The sequence below is a fragment of the Nycticebus coucang genome, chromosome 14 (assembly GCF_027406575.1).
Source record: "Nycticebus coucang isolate mNycCou1 chromosome 14, mNycCou1.pri, whole genome shotgun sequence".
Taxonomy (NCBI): domain Eukaryota; kingdom Metazoa; phylum Chordata; class Mammalia; order Primates; family Lorisidae; genus Nycticebus; species Nycticebus coucang.
The window spans coordinates 65,779,632-65,802,136 of NC_069793.1; the positions used below are offsets into that span (position 1 = coordinate 65,779,632).

Consider the following 22,505-nt stretch of genomic DNA (forward strand, 5'->3'; position numbering starts at 1 on the left):
GAACCCACCACCCTCGGTATATGGGGCCAGCGCCTTACCGATTGAGCCACAGGCGCCGCCCCTCTTTCTCTTTTCTTTAAACAAAACGTCAGAGAAATCAGGCTACCAATTGGGCAGGGTTGCAGAGCATTTACCCTCCCCCAGGAGCACAGTTGGTGAGGTGGAGCGTGGTCCTAGCTTTGTGTCTAACCTGATTCCTTCCCTGCATCTTCTCTCACTTTTCCTTTCTGGCCCCTGAGCCTGGGTTAGTATCTGTTGAAGTGAGAGAAATATGAATCCTGGAGGCTGTTACAGCTACACCACTGGGGGCAAGTACCTCGTGGTCTTGTCCCTAGCTTCACCATTGTGGTAAAGACTGTACACCCAGAAGAGGTGCTCAGGAAGTGATGTGATTTGATCCCTGGGACAGTGGCCCATGCACTCCCCTGATGATTTCATGGGGCAAATATTACACACACTGTTGCTATTGCTGGGGAGGGGGGTGGAGATGTTCTAGGTTTGCACCAGTTCTGTCTTCCCGCTAGATCTTGGGTAAGTCATAGTGACTCCTAGGCTCTCATGCCATGTCTGTGAAACTGTCCCTGTCCCAAAGTCCTAAGCCTCCTCAAAGGTGACACAGCTCTTCCCCAGAGCTGTTCTGCAGGCCTGAGTACTGCCACCTGTCTGTCCTGCATGGTTTCATGCCTTACTGAGAGCCTCAAAGCCCAGGGAAGGACAATCAAGAGAAGGCCCTGTTCTGGGCTCCTACTGCCCCTTGGTCTTTTGCAGTTCCTGAGTCTCCCTGACCAGATGTGAGCCCCTAGGCAACAGGATGGGGCTCCAGTGACCAAAGCATGGCCTAGGGCAGTATGTGTGCTGAATGGACAAAGCAAATGAACAGAGGTGGTCTCTAGAGAAATTCTGACCCCACCGGGTAGGGACCCCTTGGTCAGGGCACAGGCTGTTTTCATAGTCTGGATGTGAATCCACTTGTCAAACATATTTTCAGCTTAGTATCTTATTTGACTATCCCTGAATCTTGAGACATTTGTATTATCTTCTCATTCCCATTTTATGGATGAGGAAAAAAGGCCCAGAAAGGTGAAGGGATGGGTCTAAAGTCACAGCCAATGAGGTGGTACAGAGACCTGAGTACAAGTTTTTTTTGAGATAGAGTCTCACTTTGTCACCCATGGTAGAGTGCTGTGACATCATAGCTCACAGCAACCTCGAACTCCTGGGCTCGATTCTCTTGCCTCAGCCTCCCAAGTAAGTGGGACTATAGGCACCCATCACTACCCTGCCTGGCTACTTTTAGAGACAGGGTCTTGCTCTTGCTTAGGCTGTTCTCCAACTCCTGAGCTCAAGCAATCCACCCGCCTCAGCCTCCCAGAGTGCTAGGAATCCAGGCGTGAGTCACCATGCCCAGCCTTGAATACAACTTTTTTTTTTTTTTTTTGAGACAGCCTCAAGCTGTTGCCCTGGGTAGAGTGCCAGGGCATCACAGCTACAGCAACCTCCAATTCTTGGGTTTAAATGATTCTCTTGCCTCAGCCTCCCAAGTAGCTGGGACTACAGGCACCCACCACAATGCCTGGCTATTTTTTTGTTGTAGATGTGATTGTTGTTTGGCAGGCCTGGGCTGGATTCGAACCTGCCAGCTCTGGTGTATGTGGCTGGTGCCTTAGCCACTTGAGCTACAGGTGCTGAGCCTGAATACAAGTTTTTAATCCTGCCCTTCAACTCTGTCCCTCACCAGAACAAGTGGTAAAGGCAATGTAGAGTGTGTGAAGTATACAATGTGGACAGGGTGTGAACCCTATTCATGGGTTCATTTCTGTTGCATGATAAAACATTCTAGGAAGGGCGGCGCCTGTGGCTCAGTCGGTGGGGCGCCGGCCCCATATACCGAGGGTGGCGGGTTCAAACCCGGCCCCCGCTGAACTGCAACCAAAAAAAAAAATAGCCAGGCATTGTGGCGGGCGCCTGTAGTCCCAGCTACTCGGGAGGCTGAGGCAAGAGAATCGCTTAAGCCCAGGAGTTGTAGGTTGCTGTGAGCTGTGTGAGGCCATGGCACTCTACCGAGGGCCATAAAGTGAGACTCTGTCTCTACAAAAAAAAGAAAAAAAAAAAAACATTCTAGGAAAATAATCCCAGACGAGAGCTCTTAGAAGCAGACATGGCAGAAGTGTATTTTTCTGGCTACTGAGACCAGGAAAAATATAGTCTAGGAACAAGATGCTCTTTGGCATTCATTGGGTTCTTGGCAGATCAGGTAATAACACAGCAAATGCAGGAAGAATCAGGGAGGAAATTTGACTGGTTGTGTCAAGTTGTAGGATATTAGGAGAGATTACAATTCTCCCCCCCTTCCAACCTAAAATTTCTGTAATTAGGTTTTATTTCTGTCATGAAGAACATTTTCATAATGAAAAAATAAATGTAAAGATTCAGAGCAGCTAGATTTTGTCTGAAGGCTATAGGAGAGGGCTGGGCAATAATTGGCTCCCCTAACAAAAGCTGTGGCTGGGTTTCTCAGGCAGCCAGTGAACAGTGAAGCCTGGTAATTGCAACTAAGAGGAAGAGGTTTTTGTTTTGGCCTGGGGAAGAGTCCAGTAGCTTGAGTTTCACTTTGCCATCCCAAGAAGTTTATGTATGTCTATTCTCAAATATTGTGACCTTTTTGTGTGACTTTTTCAGCGACTAGAAACTGAACTGATCCAGAACATGAGTTGGGTTAGCCCTTGGAAATCACCTCGTTCCATCCTTTTATAGGTGAGGATGTGGCAGCTCAAGAGGGAAGGGCCATCCCTCACAGAGTGCCAGGTTAAGGCCAGATGACCTGCTCCCACGTGGCTTGTGTGCTCAGGTGCTTGGGTCAGAGAGGAAGGGGATCTAGGTGACATGCTGACTTTGTGGCCTGACTACATGAAATCAGTTTCTGTGTTGAAGGAGGACAAAATTAAGCTATGACACTGGGGTGAGGCAATTGGTCACAGGCAGCCTCAAGTGCTAACAGCAGTTTCAAATGTGAGCAGCTGTTCCCCAGAGGGGAAGGCAGAAGATGGAAATGATATTTCATGCGTTCTGACAGCCCTTCCCACGTTTATGGGTGAAGAACTTGACACACGCTTCTTCCCTTGGGCCTCATGATTACCAGTGTTACTGTGTGCCTGGGAGACTATCCGTGACCCCCACTGTGGACAGCACCATGAAGAGATGGGAGAGGGCATGTGAGGAGTATTTGTGGTGACCATCCTGTGCCACACACTTTATGTGTGGCTACACAGCATTCTGAGCTTTCAGGTGAGGACTCTGAAGCTCAAGGCTAGAATGGTGGCTCATGCCTGTAATCCTAGCACTCTGGGAGGCTGAGGCAGGTGGATTGTTTAAGTTCAGGAGTTTGAGACCAGCCCGATTAAAAGTGAGACCCTGTCTTTAAAAAAAAAAAAAAAAAAAAGCTGAGTGTTGTGGCAGGCACCTGGAGTCCCAGCTACTTGGGAGGCTGAGGCAACAGGATCACTTGAGCCCAGGAGTTTGAGGTTGCTGTGAGCTGTGACACCACTGCATGATACTGAGGGTGACAAAGTGAGAGTGTCTCAAAATAAAAGGGATACTGAGGCTCAGTCTCCATTGCTATCAAGTGGTGAAGCCAGATTTTTAACTGAGACTACTAAGTCCATGTTGTTTTATATGCTGTTGGTGGGAATATAAATGGCTGTAATTCTTTTGTAGGCCAATTTAACAAAATCTAACAAACGCATGCCTTTTTGACTCTCAGATTCCATATTTAGGAACTTACCCAATATTGATTTATACTAGAACACATTTATGTAAACAAGCAATGTGTACACTTATGAGGTTTTTTTTTTTTTTAATTTCAGGTTAATGTGAGGATACAAACAACCAGGTCACAATATTTGAATTTGTTAGGTTGAGTCCCTGTAGTTGTGTCCTGCACCCAAACACACCCTACATTGTGCCATACACCCTTACACTGTGCCCATACACTTATGAGTTTTATGCACAAAAAAATGTCTGGAACGATACATACTGCATGTCCTGGGTGCTATGAAAAGAGGAGTTTGTGGGGCCCCTCTCCAAACAGGCTGATCCCTGGTCCTTGGGTGTGGCTGGCTAGAAGACACAGTGTTTAACCAGGAGTCCTCTATCCATACAACCTCCTTTCACACGATTCATTACTCCTCATGAGGAAAGGGCACCCATAATACCCACTTCCTGGAAGTCCGCAGTCACAGCCTGCAGGGGACAGTCAGCAATCTTCCTCTCACCCCCCCCCCCTCAGTATGCTGTCCGTCCCTCCCTTCTGCACATGCCTCACGTCCTCATGTATGTATTCATCTTTTTCCCCACTGGGAAAGCAAAGACCCTAACTTAATCATGCCCACCTCTAATGTAGGATACTGTACTTGGCATGTGGGTGGCTTCAGGGACTGTTTGTCCCATGGATGGATTAATTTACTTTCTCCTCTGTTATCTGTAAAGTGGTCTAAAGGAGAGCCCGGATGTGTCTTTATAAGAAGCATGGTCTTTGGGGGGAATGTCTCTTTACCCAGAACTTCCTATAGGGAAAGGCAGAAAACTTGATTCCATTTTTTTATTATTCAACATTTTATACATAATAAATACAAACTTTTTACAGCCACTGTAAAGAAAGCACATCTGCACAGAGGCTCCCTCTGAGCCCTGGCCTGTGCATTGTGATGCTGGGTTACATGTTCTGGAGGGAGGGGTTATTTTTTAAAAAGGAGGCATATTTTTACAACTTTGCTTTTTAAAATAAAATTAGCAGCTCTTCCAAAAAATATTTTAAAATATAACAAAAGACTTCAAATAACGCTCTGAGGCTATGGAAAACCCAAATTCAAGGACAATTTGGCTAGCTAATGAGAAAATACAAGACTGCTCTATTTATGAGCACTTTGAAGATTTTTAGTATGTCAGAAAATTTTAAAGTCTTAAAAAAACCACTTTTATTTCTTTTTTAAACTTAAGAATAAGTTTGATAAACACAAAAGACCTCAAATAGATCAACAGATCAAGAAATGCAAAAAACAAAAACAAAAAACCCCCCAAATCACAGAGAAGATTCATCAGTGAGTACTGTCTCTGAGTGATCAAATGACTAACTGAAAATTTCTTCAGCTTTAACCTTTACTTTTGGTCAAAAAATCCCATGGGGACATTTGGTGAACATTTCAAGTTTTTAAAGATTCTTAGGAGGGATGGAATTTTCAAAGCATAAAACAACTTTTGGATTAAATGCTACAAATTTGATTTCTTAACAAAAGTAAAAAAAAGCAACTGGCAAACATCCTTAGTCCCTAGGTATTGCACTCCCTACCTTCCAAAGGAGTGGAAAACCAGAGTCCTGTACTTGGTACCTGCAGCTGTGGGCTCACTAGCCTGCAGGGGACACTACTTCTGGCTCTTCCTGTGACTTATGAAGACAGTTGTCTTTTTCTTGTCAATCTGGATTTGTGTAGGGTGTGCAGTCCTTTAGTCCTTTCTCACAGGAAGCTGGTTTCCTCCATGAGCCCACAGGTTCTTTATCCCAAAGAAACGTCAGGGCAGTGGGACCTGGAAACTGGATTTTCCATGGGGGATAGCTGGACTGGACCAGTGCACTGGATTGAGAATAAAATAATGCTAGAGGCCTCCTCAGTAGAGAAACTGAACAATGTAGGAGGTATGTGTCCTCAATTTATCTAGATTACTGGCAAGAAGAATATATGCTGTAAAAATTAAGATGAAAAATACCCAAATACAAAAAGAACATTATATTGGCTCATTTCAGATCTGGAACTTCCATTTCTGCTTTAGCCGTAACCTCCTTTCTATTAGTCTATGTGATGGACAAGATGTGGCTACTAGTTCAGCCCCTCCATATTAGCTCCACTAATTCTAAATGAATGGCATAGATATTAATAATACAAAGGACACTGTTATTGTTTTTAAATCTGTTAGTTGTGGAAGAGATGTGCATTAATGCAACTGGTGCTAAACTCAGGGCAGTCCACTTCTTTTACTTTCTCAGTTTGGGGACTATCGTTGGGGAGGAGCCAGCCTCTCCTGAAATCCCTCCTTCTGTTTCCTTATATAGCCAACATGATCTGATTAATACTTAACTCAGATGAGCAAAAGCTACTTGAAGAAAGATGAGAATCTTTGCCACATCCTGTGGCCACAGTAATATACTGTACAAGTGCACGTGATCAGTATTTCTGTGACTGTGCCCTGGGACGAGGCCTGGTCTTGAGTCTCATATAAAAATGGACCACTGTTTGGCATGAGGGCTGCCCCACTCTCTGTGCCTAGGGTCCACTAGGATTTGTGCTATGGTAGGAGAGATGACATAGAATTTGACAACAGAAAAAGGCACGAATTATTCAAAATGTGGGAGGAGTCCACCAGGCCAACCAGTCACATATAATCCTTCTTGTTTTTACTCTGTTCAAGAGTCATCAACATCATGCAAAGGTGCCTGAAACACAAGACTGGCCAAACTCCCAAGCCTGGCCTTGATTGTAGCAGTAATGGTTGGGCAAACCCATCATCACACCAGTGTGATTTCCACATCCTCCATCTTTTCTGCTGGCCTTCGATGGTTCTGCGTAGGTGGAGGGGGAGCTGCCCGGACCTAAGCAGGAAACAATTACATGGATGGTCAGTCAGCTTCCTAAGTTTCCTAACTTGGTGGGTGAAGCACCCCCAAACCCAATTATTCATCCATCCAAGGTTGTGGGTACCCTAGGGGTCTCAGAAATGCTCTTGAACAGATGCTTTCAGTCTAATCTTCACTATTTCCCACACAGGTAGGCAATTGTTCTCAGTGAAACTGTCAAACACACAAATCAGGTTCTCGCCTAGGCTGAAAGCACAAGAGTCACTGTAGTCCCAACAAAGCAAAGGCCTGGAGTTGGAAGCAAGAGAGAGCAATGCTTAGAAAACTGAAAACATTTTAGCATGTCTGAGGAGAGTGGCAAGAGATAAGGCTGGAGAAGCAGGCTGAGATTAAGTCATGAAGGGGCCTTTTTATTATTTATTTATTTATTTTTGAGACAGAGCCTCAAGCTGTCGCCCTGGGTAGAGTGCCATGGCATTGCAGCTAACAGCAACCTCCAACTCTTGGGCTTAAGCAATTCTCTTGCCTCAGCCTCCCAAGTAGTTTTTTTTTTTTTTTTTGTAGAGACAGAGTCTCACTGTACCGCCCTCGGGTAGAGTGCCGTGGCGTCACACGGCTCACAGCAACCTCTAACTCTTGGGCTTACGGGATTCTCTTGCCTCAGCCTCCCGAGCAGCTGGGACTACAGGCGCACGCCACAACGCCCGGCTAGCCTCCCAAGTAGTTAATGATTACAGGCACCTGCCACAAGGCCCGGCTATTTTTTGGTTGTAGTTGTCATTATTGTTTGGCGGGCCTGGGCTGGATTTGAACCCGCCAGCTCTGGTGTATGTGGCTGGCGCCTTAGCCACTTAAGCTATAGGCGCCAAGCCAGAAGGGGCCTTTTTAAGAAATCTGTGTTTGGGTGGTGCCTGTGGCTCAGTGTCTAGGGTGCTGGCCCCATATACCGAGGGTGGTGGGTTCAAACCCAGCCCTGGCCAAACAGCAACAAAAAAATAGCCAGGCATTGTGGTGGACACCTGTAGTCCCAGCTACTCGGGAGGCTGAGGCAAGAGAATCGCCTAAGCCTAAGAGCTGGAGGTTGCTGTGAGCTGTGATGCCACTGGCACTTTACCGAGGACGACAAAGTGAGACTCTGTCTCACAAAAAAAAAAAAAACTGTGCTTTATTCTTTAGGCAAGGAGTTGTTTTTGGTGGGCGGTTAGCAGTATTAGATATGTGAAAGATGACTCAGGTAACAGTTTGGAGAAAAGATTCGAAGTGGGTAAGAGTTCAAGCAAGAGGACTATTTAGGAGACTTGTCTGCTAGATGAGAGTCGATTTAGCCTGAACAATGGAGGTGCTGGCAATGGAGGAAGCAGAGAAGGAGAAAGATTTGACAACTATCTCTGAGGTCAACCTGGCAGGGTCTGGAGATGACTGTTTATGAGAGACAGGGCTGGGGAGATACCAAGACCGATGCCAGAACACCTATAGGATGGTGGTTCTATTCACCAAGTCAGGTGATTTGGGAGATAGAGAATGTCTGAGAGAGAAGATAATTAACTCATTTTTGCTGAATTTTGGGGACTTGGGACATGTAAGTTGAGACATCCACAAGTCTGAAGCTAAGGGAAAAGATCAGATTGGCAGTTAGAAATCTGGACGTTGCTGGTATATAAATGGCAGTGAGGATAGATGAGATCACCTAGGAAGAGTGCTTTGAATGACTTCAAGAGAAGCAGCCTAGGGAGAGAACCATGAGAAGTGTCAGCAGAGACAGGGAGAAGGCCAGGACAGTGTGGTGCAGCAAAGGTGGCAGTCTACTTCTCTCCATTCTCACCCCTTATTCACTAGTCCATGCCACCATCACCTCTTTCTAGGACACTCTGCCACCTTCTATTTATTCTCCACTCAGCTGCCACAGCAGTGTTTTGAAATGCAGACCTAGCAACAATACTGTCCTGCTTACTGCCTTACAATAGCTTCCTGTAGCATTTAGGATAAGACCCAAGTGCTTAACAAGGCACTCAATACACATCTGCTGAATGGATGAAGCCAATAGTTAAGGAATGGTGTAAAAAGCTGATAAAGGTCAAGAAAAATAAAATTGCAAGTTATCCACTGGATTACCAAGGTGAAAGTTCTGACCTTGGAGGGTATGGGAGGGGGTGGAAGTGAGATGTCAGTAAAGTGAAGAGGGATGAGTAGAGGCAAATATATTCTTTTTTTTTTTTTTTGTAGAGACAGAGTTTCACTTTATGGCCCTCGGTAGAGTGCCGTGGCGTCACACAGCTCACAGCAACCTCCAGCTCCTGGGCTTAGGCGATTCTCCTGCCTCAGCCTCCCGAGTAGCTGGGACTACAGGCGCCCGCCACAACGCCCGGCTATTTTTTGGTTGCAGTTTGGCCGGGGCTGGGTTTGAACCCGCCACCCTCGGTATATGGGGCCGGCGCCCTGCTCACTGAGCCACAGGCGCCGCCCGGCAAATATATTCTTGCTGGAAATAGAAGTTCTTCGAGGCCATGAGGTGTTATCTTATTATTCATTTCAGTGTCCTCTAGGAAGCAAATACAGGCTTGGAATATGGGTCCTTAATAAGCACTAGCTGAAAAAAAGTGCTTCTTTTTCACAATTAGGCCACTTTAATGCATTTAAATATATTTTCATAGCTATCATCCTGTGATCTCACCATGGCTCAGTGAAATAAGTTCCAGTGAAGACTAAATGTTCTAAGATGAGTTTATTGTTTCCTTTCAATAGCTCTTTTTACCTTCTCAAATCCATTTTACCCTTGCTTGGCAGAATCAGTAACAACACACAGGCCATAGGGAAACATTAATTTCTAACTCTGAATTTGGAAGAACCATGCATTCTATAACCCTGCCAGATAGGAGACTTACAGGTCGCAGTTTGCCATATGAGGTCTCAGGAGTGTGCCTTGATGCCTGGGAGAATCCTGGTGATTCAGCATGAAGGCTGTTTTCTAAAGGAAGGGAACAAAAGCAGCTCATTTTATTTGAGTTGTTGAGCAATAAAAATGCTAATGAAGATCTGTTTGCTCTTCAGGCAAATATATGGATTTCTGAAGTGAAAATGCATTTAGACCCAGGCCCCGAGAACCCTTACCATTTGTTGAAGGAGACCTGGGAAAGTACTGGGAGCTCCTCTTATCTGGGCTGGGGTAGGGGCTGCTGGGAGGCTGGTCATACAACGGCAGTGGAGGCAGGGAGGCTTGCAGCTTGGGGGAGGGAGAGATCTGCAGCAAAGGGAAGCAAGGTTATCAGGTGCCCATTTCCTCAGAAAGGAGAGAGCACAGCTGCTTCTCTGACTACTCAGCACACATTCCTTTCTTCTGGAGCTCAGTTAAGACTATTAAGCCTCATCAGCCTCATTAGAAGCAAATGAGCCTAAAATACCCTAAACCCCAATTTTTTGTTGCACTTTTTTACTCTCACGGATCTCATTATATTACTGATTTTGGTTTATTTTAAATAGTTATCAAGTCAAACCATTTCCTAAAGCGCTAACGAAAACATAGGAAATTAGTCAATTCAGTAAATTCAGTGAAGAACAAAAGAAGGACCAAGTTATTTTTTGTGTTTGTGTGGGGGTAAAGGCAAATAATTGGGTGAGCTTCTTTTTTCTTTTTCTTTTTTTTTTCTGAGACAGAGTCTCAAGCTGTTGCCCTGGGTAGAGTGCTGTGGCATCACAGCTCACAGCAACCTCAAACTCTTGGGCTTAACTGATTTTCTTGCCTCAGCCTCCCAAGAAGCTGGGACTACAGGCGCCTGCTACAAAGCCCGGCTACTTTGGCTGAGTTTCTGATTTCTGCAGGCTTTGTACATGTCAGGCTAAGTGTCACAATCACCATGCAAACAAGATTGGCAATCATATTCCTTATTCCTCTACCTGCCAGGCCTGCTGTGATAGAAACCCAGAGAGGAAAAGCTGAACTGTGATTGAATTAGGGGGTCTCCTGTAAAGGTAAGTTTCCCTATGATAAGCTAAGTCTAGAGCCATTTGTAAGTTGAATGAGGGATCTAGCAGGCTGGTTAATTCTCTGAAGTAGACTGGCAGGATCTAAGTTGGGCAGGGAGGGTTTGATAGTGAGGGAAACAAATAGCCAGCGTGGAGTTTTACTATGTAAACTAACCAGAGACAATACATTCCCTTCTCTGATTTGTTTCTTTCTCTCCACCAAACCAATCTTTAGTATGATAAGTACAATTTAGCATTTTGATTAAACTGATTGAGAGAACAGAATGTGGGAGAAGGGAAGTGTAATATGACCACATTCTGTAAGGGCCTGACAGGTCTCTGGTTTTTCAAATCAGTTTTGCAGATACACTGAGGGGTAGGATGGTGAGGGCGAGGCAGAGACTACAGCCAACTTTTATTAGGATTAACAGACCCTTTGGGAATAATTTTCTTTAAAATATCTTTTAATTCGGTTTCCTCCCCCCTCATGTACCTGAATCTCTCTCATCCATGGAGTGTCACCATTTTCTGAGGCTGAAAGTTCTTCTACTAGCACCGATGGGAAAACTCCAATCCGCCCATTGAATTCCCCTTCCCAGAAGCCATCATCATCTTGGTTTTCTTTGTTCAAGATACGGATGATTGCTCCCTCAGGAAAAGATAACTCATCATCTGTCTGGCCCTCATAATCATAAAGTGCTTTCCCAAAACAGACTAGGGAACAAGAGAAAGACAAATCCAGTAAGAACATTGACAGCCAGGTTGCTTCTGAAACCACCCTTTTGCTCACATGACAACTAAAAGAGCATCATAAAGAAGAGGAGTAAAATCATAGTATTTTTACACACTGAAGATCAACTTTAGGGATCTTTTGTATAGGACAAATGTGACCAAATAAGGGAAAATATATTACAGAATAGGAATAAAGTTGTGCTTTTTAATCTACTGAAGGAGTAATCCAGGGCAATACAGTTTAGGTCGAGTGACCAAATAAAGAAGGCCTTGTTTCAGTCTTTACCACTGGCATCTCCGTTGAGGCTGCCTGAGACGAGCTCTGCTTCCGTGGAATTGCTGGATGTGTGTGACCGACTGTCCAAAGCAGCTAAGGACTGCAGCATGCTCAGTAGGCTGTTCGAGGTGGGAAACTGTAGGTACTTTTCTGGCACATAACCCACTTGGCCAACTTTATTTCGCGCCTGGGTAAAAGATATGTGACAAAACAAGTTTGCACACACAATTTGGACGGGGCTTAATAAGAACCAAAACAAACTCCTAAAAATGTCACAAGAAGGGGGTGATATGAGCAAAGGAATATACCTTTACCCAGTCTTCCATATCTCCATCTTCAATCACTTCTAACACCTCATGTTCCTCAATGGTCAACTCATCTGGTTGAGAAGCCTGCAATGTAGGATGGTCATGGACAAAATTAAAAAGGTTAGATAAAGAGCAGATGTGAACTGATCATAACAAAAACAGGGGATCAAAACATTGAAATGATTTTGAGAAAAGTATTGAACACAAAAATTTAAATGCTGTAAAACTATCAAAATGAGGTGAAGTTTTACTTCCAAAAAATAAATGAAATGATCACAACAAAAACTAGAGAAACTGAATCATCAAGAGGCAATCAGGTTCAATGGATAGAGCACCATGGTGGAAGTAGAGGACTTGGGTTCCAGCTCCAGCTTATGTGTCTATTTGTAATTTATTCAACTTGATGCCTCCATTTCTTCAAAATGACAGTCTTGCCATTCCCTGGGGGATGAGGGAGTGTCAGTGTGGGATGAATAAACACGGAACCATGATGACTTAGGAAACAGGCAAAGGAGAAGGCACAGAATTAGAGCTGCTCCCAGAAGGCCACAATGGAGATGCATGCTGTGAAAATGCAAAGAACTATGTACATGAATTAGATAAGAGTTTGAGCAGTGCCTGGTTGATCTGGAATCACTGTAAGACAGTGGCCAAAAGAAGGAAATTGTAGGAAAGGAAATGATTGCGATCAGGCAAGTTTCGGATTTATTATGCTCTTACTTAACTGTAAAGACTAGGCTGATCCACTTGGATTTTTTTGCATAACCTAACTGTGATGGTTTTATTATTCTTGACAGCAGGAAGCCACTAGCATCAGCCCTGCTGATACTGCCCTTGAGATAGCAAAACTTGGGAAGAAACTCTCAGGGGCTCTGCAGAGGGGTTATAAAGTGTACTTGGCTTTGCTTTCATTTTTTTTTTTTTGCAGTTTTTGGCCAGGGCTGGATATTGGCTTTGCTTTCTGAAGAGCCTTGTTGCCTGTCTCATGTAACAGGCAGGAGCTTGGAGGCTTCTTCTGGCTTTCTAATTAATAATCTTAAAAGCTTTCCCCAAGTCCCAACATCAGTTAAAACTATCACCTAAGAACATACAGTTTTTCAAATCTTACAATCTCAAAATGTAAAATATTTCCAAGTTAAGCAAAAATAAGGCAAAACAAACAAAAAAAGCGGGGGTCATTTTACAGGATCCATTTCACATTTCATCAACATTGAAACATTTCATCAAAACCCAGATTCTAGATGTTGCCACAGTTCATTGAGACAGAAAAATAATATTGAAAATGGCTGACATATCACAGAACATTCCAGGACTAGTTTTTAAGTAAAATTACTTCATATCTAAAAATATGAGGAAAACAAACTTGCACATTTACTCTTGGTCCTTTTCCTATTTTTTTTTTTTTTTTTTTGTTGTTGTTGTTGTTGCAGTTTTTGGCCAGGGCTGGGTTTGAACCTGCCACCTCCGGTATATGAGGCTGGCGCCCTACTCCTTGAGCCACAGGCGCTGCCCCTTGGTCCCTTTTCCAATGGATTTATTTACTACTCTGAAACCACACTATGCCTTGAATATATCAGCAAAAAGTACCTTTGTAATAAAGATGTTTTCCTAATTCCACGGTAAGACTTAAACAGTACCAACATAACCCCAGACATTAATGTATATGAGAGCAAAACAGGATGGATAAAGCACCTTTAAATATCCTGCTTCCCTTATAAAAAAAAAAGCCATGGAAGGCAGCGCCTGTGGCTCAGTGGGTAGGGCGTTGGCCCCATATACTGAGGGTGGCAGGTTCAAACCTGGTCCCAGCCAAACTGTAACAAAAAATAGCCGGGTGTTGTAGCGGGCACCTATATATTGTCTACTGAAGGTGACAAAGTGAGACTCTGTCTCAAAGAAAAAGCCATGGAAGGCAAGCATGGTGGAACATGCCTGCAATCCCAGCTACTCAGAAAGCTGTGGCAAGAATATTGCTTGAACCCAGGAGTTTGAGACCAGCCTGGCAACACAGAAAGACCCCACATCAAAAAATAGTCACAGGGGTCCACGCAGGTTGTCCAATTGCAGTACCAGTTGTTCAACATAAGCAGACAGTAGCTTATCATACCATCCTCAGGCAATAGTGTCCAATTCTTCCACTTAAAAAGGTCAAGTCCTTTGCACAGCCATAAAGACCTTACAGAGTTGGTCCCCATGTGCCTCTTGATGCTTTGGACTCAAAACATTACTCCCCGTTCTTTGAACACACCATATTTTTCCTTGCCTCATGTTTTTACCAGCTGTTCTTTCTGTCCAGCATGCTCTGCTCCCTTTTTCCTATCTGATGAATGGATTTAGATTACTGTGGGTTTAAGTCCAGCTTCAGGCTCTTTCTGTGGGCAAGCAACCTTAAGATGTCTTTGAGCCTTTTTGTTTGTTTGTTTGAGACAGAGCCTCAAGCTGTCACCCTGGGTAGAGTGCCGTGACATCACAGCTCTCAGCAACCTCCAACTCCTGGGCTCAAGCGGTTCTCTTGCCTCAGCCTCCTGAGTAGCTGGGACTACAGGCACCTGCCACAGTGCCCGGCCATTTTTTGGTTGCAGCCATCATTGTTTTTGGGCAGGCCTGGCTGGATTCGAACCTGCAGCTCTGGTGCCATGTGGCTGGCGCCTTAGCCACTTGAGCTATAGGTGCTGAGCCTGAGCCTTAGTTTTATTTTCCTACTGAAGTAAGCTCCATGGGGCAGAGATTTGTCAGAATAATGCTATATTTATCCCAGAGCCAGAAAAGAGCACAGCGCTGATATGTAGAATGTATTCAAGTAATATTTGTTAAATGAATGTGGGGTTGATATCTTATCCTTATAGGATTATTGAAGAGATTATAAATAAATAAGCGATAGTTATTATTACTCATGGATTTGAGGTCCAGCTCTTATGTTTTCCCAGACCACCCACCCAGACCATCCATGATGAGCTAGTTGCTTCCTCATTCTTTTGTTCTTATTAGGCTTTGTACATCCCTTTAACACTGGCTACCATGGCATTCTAGTTAGCTGGTAGTCCTGTGGTCTTCCTACTAGACTTAGTTAAGGCAGGAACTGTATTTCTTCTCACTTATCCCAACTAAAGACAGCTAGTTGTCAGTAAATATTTATAAAATACACAAATGGTCTCACATTATCTCCTTAAGTTCCAGTGATAACCAGACCACCATTCCCACCAATATCTCTCCAAATTTTCTGTATTTTCTTTTAAAACAATACATCTTTCTTGATTATAAAAGAAATACAAGGCTTGGCACCTGTAGGTCAAGCGGCTAAGGTGCCAGCCACATAGACCAAGCTGGCAGGCTTGAATACAGCCTGGGCCTGCCAAACAACAATGACAACTACAACCAAAAAATAGCTGGGCATTGTGGCAGGCACCTGTAGTCCCAGCTACTTGGGAGGTTGAGGCAAGAGAATCGCTTGAGCCCAGGAGTTGGAGGTTGCTGTGAGCTGTGATGCCACAGTACTCTACCGAGGGTGACACACTAAGACTCTGTCTCAAAAAAAAAAGAAAGAAAGAAATACATGTTCATCGTAGACAAGATGGAAAATATGCATAATTGCAGTTTTAAGGTACATAAAATTTGGTATCTTTTTTTTTTTTTTGAGACAAAGTCTCACTTTGTCACCTGTGGTAAAGTGCTGTGGCATCATAGCTCACAGCAACCTCAAACTCTTGGGCTCAAGTGATTCTCTTACCTCAGCCTCCCAAGTAGCTGGGACTACACATGCATGCCACAATGCCCAGCTACAGTTTTTAGGGACAGGATCTTACTCTTTCTCAGGCTGGGATCGCTAAACTCAAGTGATCTACCCACCTTGGTGTCCCAGAGTGTTAGGATTATAGGCATGAGCCACCACACCTAGCCTACATTTTTCTATATTATGATTTATTTCCTCAGGATGGATGCCAATAAGGTCAAAAATTATTAGCATTTTTAAGGCTTTTGAATCTAACACAGCTTTTCTTTGTTCTTAACAGATTGTTCTAGGCCTTCTGTGTTAGTCTGGACTATAGGAATCATGATTAGGCTTAATGTCATTCTCTCTCTATTCTAATCTATCTTCTAAAGCAGGGGCCCTCAAACTTTTTAAACAGGGGATCATTGGAGGGCCGGACTATAGTTAAAAAAAAAAAAACTATGAACAAATTCCTATGCACACTGCACGTATCTTATTTTGAAGTAAAAAAACAAAACAGGAACAAATACAATCACACTGCCGCATGTGGCCCGTGGGCTGTAGTTTGAGGACCCCTGTTAAAGTATCTCTGCCACAAACAGGGTTACTTTCTCCAACGTCCAATCTGATTTTAGCACATCCAGTGGATCCTCCCAGCCAGGATAAAAACTAAATTTCTTAATCTGGTACAAAGACCCTTTACTCTCTGAAAACAGATACCTTTACATCTAACTGCTCTATTCCCTCACTGTATGCTCCCTTACCACTGAATTTAACCTTTCCAGAACACCCTAAACTCTCATCACACTCTGTAGCTGCTGCTATATACTTTTTGCTCAGAAGGCTTCTTACTCTCTCTACTGTCTCACTATGTCTAGAAAGGTCTTATTCATGACCTAATTCAAATGCCACTTCATCTATAAAATTTCCCCAACTATCACAGGTAGAATTAGTGGCGTTACTATAATCTTTCAGATATGGTATATTTTTCTCATTTAATATTTATCCCCCTCTCTAGATTATCCATTCCCAGAAGGCAGGAATAAGGTTATATTCATTCTTGCACCTCCCAAAATTATTACATATTGGGCACTCAGTAAATGTTTATTCAATGATTGACTAAATAGATTTTTATAGTTTGGTGTATGTGCTTGGGATATGTCAACAGACGGAATGTTGGAGGAATGTGAGCTATTTGAAATCACCCAGACACTTAAGACCCTCTCTATTTAAGGACCTTCAATTTTAGTTCTGGAAGTTTCTTTTCTTTTTTTTTTTGAGACAGAGTCTCACTGTGTTGTCCTTGCAGAGTGCTGTGGCGTCACAGTTCACAGCAACCTCAAACTCTTGAGCTTAAGTGATTCTCTTGCCTCAGCCTCCCAAGTAGCTAGGACTATAGGCATCTCCCACAATGCCTGGATATTTTTTTGTTATAGTCATTGTTGTTTTAGCAGGAACCTGCCAGCCCCGGTATATGTGGCTGGCGCCCTAACCACTGAGCTACAGGCGACAAGCCTAGTTCTGGAAGTTTCAAGTAAATAGAAGAACAAAAGGTCACCCAGTCCCAGTTTAATAATACCCTATATAATGACTAAGTATCTTAGAAGATGATTTCACATTTTCTAAAGATTATCAAAACAATTTACCCTGGAAATTACGGGGAAAAATCCCAACTTTAGAAAACAGGAAGTATTATGAATAAAAGAAGGATATTAAACTCAGTCTGGGAATCACTGATATTGAGAAGTAAATACTGCCACCTTTTGGCTTACGTAAGGATTGGTGGTGGTGGGAGTGAGACTGCCGAGTGTCTAACAGTTGAAGATTCTCTCCAGACCTTCTCTCTGTTGTTATGCCCCATTGTCCCTTCTCACCCCACATTTGTTTACTGATGATCTACTATGCACTGGGCATGGTTCTAGATGCTAAAGACACATACACAACGTACACAGACAGACAAAATTTCTGCCTTAGTGGGGAGTCAGACAAAGAAATGTGAAAACAAGATTAAGTTTGGTTAGTAATAAGTGCTATATAGTAAATAAAAGAGGCAAGGAGATAGAGAGCGGTACCTGAAGAGTTATGTATTTAAGTGGTTAAGGGTGACCTTAGGAGACACTATTTGAGCTGAGTTTCAGAAAGGAGGAGAGGACAGCCAACTGAGATTTGGGAAAAGGGAGTTCTAGGTTGAGGGACTAGTGAGTAAAAGACATGAAGTCAGGAAGAAGCCTGGTGTTTCTGAAGCCTGAAGGGCAGCTAGAATGGCTACTGTGCAGTGAGTTGGTGGGGTGGGAGAATGGTTTGACAGGAAGCTGTGAAGGTAGGAGAATGGCAGGGGCAGATCCGGCTGGATATTAAGAGACCCTAGGGAAGACTTTGGGGTTTTTTTCTTACATGTAATGGAAAACTTAAAAAGAGATTTTAAGGAAAAGGATTTAAATTGTTTCTTTTTTGTGTAAACAATAATTCCAGCTTCAGAGTAGAAAATGGACTGTTCAAAGGCAAGTATGAAAGAGGGAGACAAATTAGGAGGACTTTTTCCCTTTTATATTAATCAAAACAATGACTTAGACCACGATGGTGGCAGAAGACACAGTGACGTCACCCAGGGTATGTTTTGGAGGTGGACTCAGTAGCACTGGCTGATGGGCTGGATGAGAGGAGTGAGGGAAAGAAAGAACAGAGGAATTGAAACTCAATTTACTTTGCCTTGAGTAAAAAATTACTGGGAAAGCAGGGTAGGGGTCATAGAGATTAGCTACTATTACGCCAAATCAAGTTTGGAAATTCTGTCATCTGTCTATCCAGGTCCCTGCTTAACATGGATAGCTAGAGTTGGTTATATTGGGAAAAGAAAGGCGTGTTTTTAAAAAGTACTTTGTAAAATAACTTTCCTTTGATATCAAAGGATGAGGGTCATCCTAATGAAGGGTCCTACGCCAAGTAGGTAATTGATAAAAAGGGGAAGAGTTCTACTTACTGAAAATTTGCTAGCTTCCAGGCACCATGCTAAATGCTTTGCTATGAAAGTATTATCTCATTTAATCTTCACATGACCTCTACAATATTATTCCTATGGTATAGATAAGGAAACTGAGGCTCACACAGATTAAGAGACTGGAAGATCATATAGCTCATAAGTGGCAGAGACAAAATTTTAACCCAGGTATTCTGAAGCAAAACCTAAACTCTTCAGCATTATGTTATCTTATCTTTGACATTATTAATTCAATGCCAATTTTATGCTAACCACTGTATGAAAGGCTGGGTAGATACGTTCATGTGTATCCTCAGAGTTGTCACAATTTAATAATAGCAGTATTTTGGAAAAATACAAACCTTGTAGGAATAAACAACTTTGCAGGTGAGTGGATAATTTCTTAAGGTGCCAGAAGGGCTGGAGCTGCTGTCATCAAAAACATCCATGTTGTCTTCAAACTCTTCTCCTTCTTCTCTTTCAGTATCTGCATTAAGCTAAGAAAAACGAGAAGTTATTGGTTATTTTCCTTACTACAAGAAAATGGCTTAAAGCAAGAAAAAACATTTAAAATCTGTTTGTTTAAAAATGTGAATTTTACTTATTTAACTCCACATAGAAATGACAATCTGTTTTCACTTGCATTTCTCATGTTATGAGAGGACAGAGGTTTTTTTTTTTTTTTTTTGTTGTTGTTTTTTAAGAGACAGGGTCTTGCTTTGTCACCCAGACTGAAGTACAATATCATGATCATAGTTCACTGTAGTCTGCCACAGACTCTACAAGTGGCTAGGACTATACGCGCACTACCACGCCTGGCTAGTTTTAAATATTTTTGTAGAGATGAGGTCCTACTATGTTGCTCAGGCTGGTCTGGAATTCCTGGCCTCAAGTGATCCTCCTGCCTCAGCCTCCCCAAATGCTGGGATTACAGCCATGAACCACCATGCCTGGCCTTTACAACTATTATTGAAAATTCTCCATAGCTGAGTGAGGTAATCTTGTGCCTCACTTTCTTTCCTTCTTTTTTTATGAGATGGTTTCTCATTCTGTTGTCCCAGGCTAGAGTGCCATGGCTTCAGCCTAGCTCACAGCAACCTCAAACTACTGGGTTCAAGTGATCCTCCTGCTTCAGCCTCCGGAGTAGCTGGGACAATAGGCATGTGCCACAATGCCTGGCTAAGTTTTCTATTTTTAGTAGAGATGCGGTTTCACTGTTGGGATCTTCCTGCCTCAGCCTCCCAGAGTTCTAGGATTATAGGCAAGAGATACCGTGCCTGGACATTTTATAAATTCTTCATCTTTGGTCAGTCAAGTCAGTGGAAAAAGAGGCTTGACTTCTCAAATCTCAGACTTATGATTTTATTATTTTCCAAAAGGACATTGTGTCACATAAAAGAATCATGCTAGAAATTGCCATAAGCTAACTTTAAACATATTTTTCCAAACTTAGAAGACACTGACTTCATATTCTAGAAAGGTTATAGACATTAAAAAAACAACAACCAAAACTGAGGGTAATTGGTGGGATCACACTTATAGTGCATCTTACAAGTGATACTTGTACATGTGAAACTTACTAAATGTAGAATATAAATGTCTTAACACAATAACTAAGAAAAGGCCGTGAAGGCTATGTTAACCAGTTTGATGAAAATATTTCAAATTGTATATAAAACCAGTGCATAGTACCCCACGATTGCATTAATGTACACAGCTATGATTGAATAAAAAAACAAACAAACTGTGGGCATAAGAAAAAACAAAACATTAATTTGTTTATAAAAATGTGGGTAGAGGCTGGTGTGGTAGGTCATGCCTATAATCCCAGCACTCTGGGAGACCGAGGTGGGAGGATTGCTTGAGGCCAGGTTTTTGAGACCAGCCTGGGTCAACATAGACATCCTGTCTCAACAACAACAAAAAAAATTAAAAATTAGCCAAGCATGTTGGTGCATACCTATAGTCCCACCTACTGAGGTGAGAGGATTTACTTGAGCCCAGGGAGTTTGTGGCTGCTGTGGTCTGATTGTGCCAATACATTCCCGCTGGCGCAACACAGCAAGACCTCATCTCAAAAAAAAAAAAGTGTGTGTGTGTGGGGGGGGTTTAGGGAACAAGTTTTCAAAAATATATACAGAACGTTAATATGTACTGTGCTTTTGACACTGGGAATTAATCCAAAACATTTTATTTTGGCAACACTGGTTGATACTAAACATTCCTTTCTTTCTTCCCTTTATTTTGAGTTCACTTTTTGATTTTCAAGGAAGAGAATAAAAGCTGCAGTGACAGCAGTAGGGGTCACTGTCATATGCTTCTGCTTTGTTCTAGCAGCTTTGCAAAGCATAACATCTCAGAATAATTTCTTTCTTTTTCCTCTTCCACCCTCTTAATTGTTTCAATGTTTTCTTGACCTTGCATTTCTATAATAAAATCACATCCTTCCTCTGTTTCTTAAGGACTGCTCTCTCATCCCTTTTTCTTTCCTGTTACTTGACAGAACTTCAATCAAAACTATTCTTTCTAGCTTTACTAGTATTCTTCCTTCCTAGATGTTGTAAAATGCTTACTCTTGTTGCAAGGGCAGATAAGAAGAATCTTTTGAATTGGTTTTAGAAGCCATCTTCCTGTACTCAGCAAAATAACCTCTGAAGGCTCAGCTTTATGGTACTGTCCTGAAGAGGAAAACAGCAGGTCCTGGGGTCTGGCAGACTTGGATTTGAATGTTGACTATGTCACTTACTTGTGTTGACCTTCAGCAATGCAAGTTCAATGACTACATCATTCTAATAAAGATAATTACTTCTTCACAGAGTCATCATAAGGATTAAATGAGGTAATTTATTTAAAATCCCTATCACATGCTTGGTGCGTTGGGGATACTGAATAAACGTCAGCTTTTGTTGTTCTTATGAGGAAGGGTTAATCTAGATACAGAATCTGGCAATATCAATACAGAGTAAAGCAGCTGCTTAATACTGACTAGCAGAACCTCTGAATTCCACTGGACAGAGAAGTGATCCAGTGAACATTATTCCAAATATAACATAAGTAGCTTATAAAAGATGACATTAAAAATATCAGGAAAATGGATTTTTGCTTCCAGGCAAGATGGAGTATCAGGGACCAGATTTAACCTCCTGTCAGAAACAACTGAAAAACTGTTCAAAATATATGCAAGAATAGTTTTTAAGACACTGGATATTGTGCATGAAGGAAAGTGGTCCCTGGGAAACAAACAGTTCATATAACTTACTGTGTAAAGAAAGTTTCTAGCCCAAGACATAGGGAGAAGAAACCCATACAGAGAACGGTGATCTCCTTGGACTGAGGAGATAAAACTAGGAATTCAGGAAGGCCAAAGTGGCTAGAATTCGGACTGTATAGTAGTCCCCCCTTATCCACGGTTTCACTTTCTGAGGTTTGGGTTACCTGTGGTCAACCATGGTCTGAGAATATGCAATGTGAAATTCCAGAAATACACAATTCATAAATTTTAAATTGCATGTCATTCTGAGTAGAACGATGAAACCTTGCACTGTTGAGCTCTGGCCTACCCTAATGTCATTGCTTTGTCTAGTCACAGGGATCCTCAAACTGCGGCCCATGGGCCACATGAGGTGGTATGATTGTATTTGTTCCAGTTTTGTTTTTTTTTACTTCAAAATAAGATATGTGCAGTGTGCATAGGAATTTGTTCATAGTTTTTTTTTTTAAACTATAGTCCAGCCCTCCAACGGTCTGAGGGACAGTGAATTGGCCCCCTGTTTAAAAAGTTTGAGGACGCCTGGCTAGTGTATCCATGCTGTAGATATTTCCTGCTTGTTAGTCCCTTGGTCATCATCTTAGTTATCACACCAATGACTGCTATGTCACAGTACTTGTGTTCAAGTAACCCTTATTTTACTTAGTAA

General features: G+C 42.6%; 1 protein-coding gene across 2 annotated transcripts in view; it reads right to left on the reverse strand.

Annotated features, from left to right (window-relative positions):
• Window positions 1-4,586: 4,586 nt before the first annotated feature.
• The window catches only part of FCHSD2 (FCH and double SH3 domains 2), a 312,393-nt gene continuing 294,474 nt past the window's right edge, over window positions 4,587-22,505 (reverse strand). For both annotated transcript variants that reach the window (XM_053561344.1, XM_053561345.1), the window contains exons 14-20: window positions 18,951-19,085; window positions 11,903-11,986; window positions 11,604-11,781; window positions 11,079-11,299; window positions 9,734-9,863; window positions 9,508-9,590; window positions 4,587-6,640 (exon numbers count right to left, since the gene is read on the reverse strand). In XM_053561344.1, coding sequence (XP_053417319.1) covers window positions 6,557-6,640; window positions 9,508-9,590; window positions 9,734-9,863; window positions 11,079-11,299; window positions 11,604-11,781; window positions 11,903-11,986; window positions 18,951-19,085 — 915 coding nt within the window. In that variant the 3' untranslated portion in view covers window positions 4,587-6,556. The remainder of the gene's footprint in view (window positions 6,641-9,507; window positions 9,591-9,733; window positions 9,864-11,078; window positions 11,300-11,603; window positions 11,782-11,902; window positions 11,987-18,950; window positions 19,086-22,505) is intronic.